Below are 1197 nucleotides of genomic sequence, written 5' to 3'. Positions count from 1 at the left end.
AATAATTTAAGTATTTCAAAATAAAATTTAGAAATATTTCATATACATATTATACATTATATTATACAAAATAGTTTATTACCGCCAAGATAAACAAGCGATTAATCTCACACACACGCACAAATACACAAATATTAAATTAAATAATCATAAATTGCTTACTCTATGATTGCTCCACCGTTTCTCGTTCCAGCTTCCTTCTCTTCTCTTGTTCGTCTTTGCTTTTCCTTCATGGCACTCACTCGCGAAAACATTGTTAATTACGATCGCGCAGTAAAATACGATAATCGCACGATACTTTGCACGGCACTCTCAATGTTAATCGCACGCGACACGTATTTATGTGTATTACGACGGGAAAATAACGTGAAAGCGATCGCATATACCTACGATTTATTCGACACTGAAAATTACAGAGCTAACTTAATAAGTCACTTGTCGCGGCGATGTTATCACTGTTGCTAACGAATAAACTCGCATTTTATCATCTCGCATTATAACATAAATAAATAAATCTACAAGTTAAAATTGAAGATAAATATCCGCAAAATGTAATATCCGAAAATATTTCGTCCTTTATCCTGTATCGTAAATTTTGATCCAATAAGTACACGAAACATGTACTTTAATAGACTACATATGAACAAAAATTTTATTTTTGCTACGTAGTTTTGACAATGATTAAAATACATCGTTAAATATAGTCGTATAAATTGATTAACTATAAATACATTACGAAACTATTCCAGTAAAGTCCTTCTGCATTGGCAACGTTTTGACCAAAAAATTTGAAAATAACATCTACTGCTTTATACTGATATAGCGCGATACTAATTGAGTTGATAATAATTAATTAATCGCGCAGATAGCCGCTAATTGTTATAATCGTAACAAATAATCGCGTTTGGAATCTTCTAGTACTTGCCACGACCGCGTTCCGGTAATACAATGACGCACACGCACAGAGTTATTGTTTACATTCGGCGCGGCGACCTTCGCGTAGAGAAAAAGAGAGGGATAGAGAGAGAGAGAGAGATCCGAATACACAAATGCACAGCTCTCTGTTTATTCTTTCCCGGAACGCAGTCGCGACAAGTACTAAAAGATATCGACGCGACGATTTACTATTATAATCAGCGATCGTCTTTAATCTTTTACTTTTACTATTACTCTCTCTTTTCTTAATTAACCTTCGTG

At 34.0% G+C, this 1197-nt stretch overlaps 1 protein-coding gene across 1 annotated transcript in view; it reads right to left on the bottom strand.

The window, feature by feature from the left end:
- Nucleotides 1-918, bottom strand: part of LOC115234841 — a 72204-nt gene extending 71286 nt beyond the window's left edge. The window contains exon 1 of the mRNA XM_029806189.1: nt 163-918. Within this exon, the coding sequence (XP_029662049.1) occupies nt 163-254 (92 nt within the window). The 5' untranslated portion in view covers nt 255-918. The remainder of the gene's footprint in view (nt 1-162) is intronic.
- Nucleotides 919-1197: the final 279 nt, after the last annotated feature.

Source organism: Formica exsecta, unplaced genomic scaffold, assembly GCF_003651465.1.
Source record: "Formica exsecta isolate Colony F162 unplaced genomic scaffold, ASM365146v1 scaffold21, whole genome shotgun sequence".
Taxonomy (NCBI): Eukaryota; Metazoa; Arthropoda; class Insecta; order Hymenoptera; family Formicidae; genus Formica; species Formica exsecta.
Note: the sequence above shows the minus strand (reverse complement) of the source record. Positions and strands in the feature narration are given on the sequence as shown.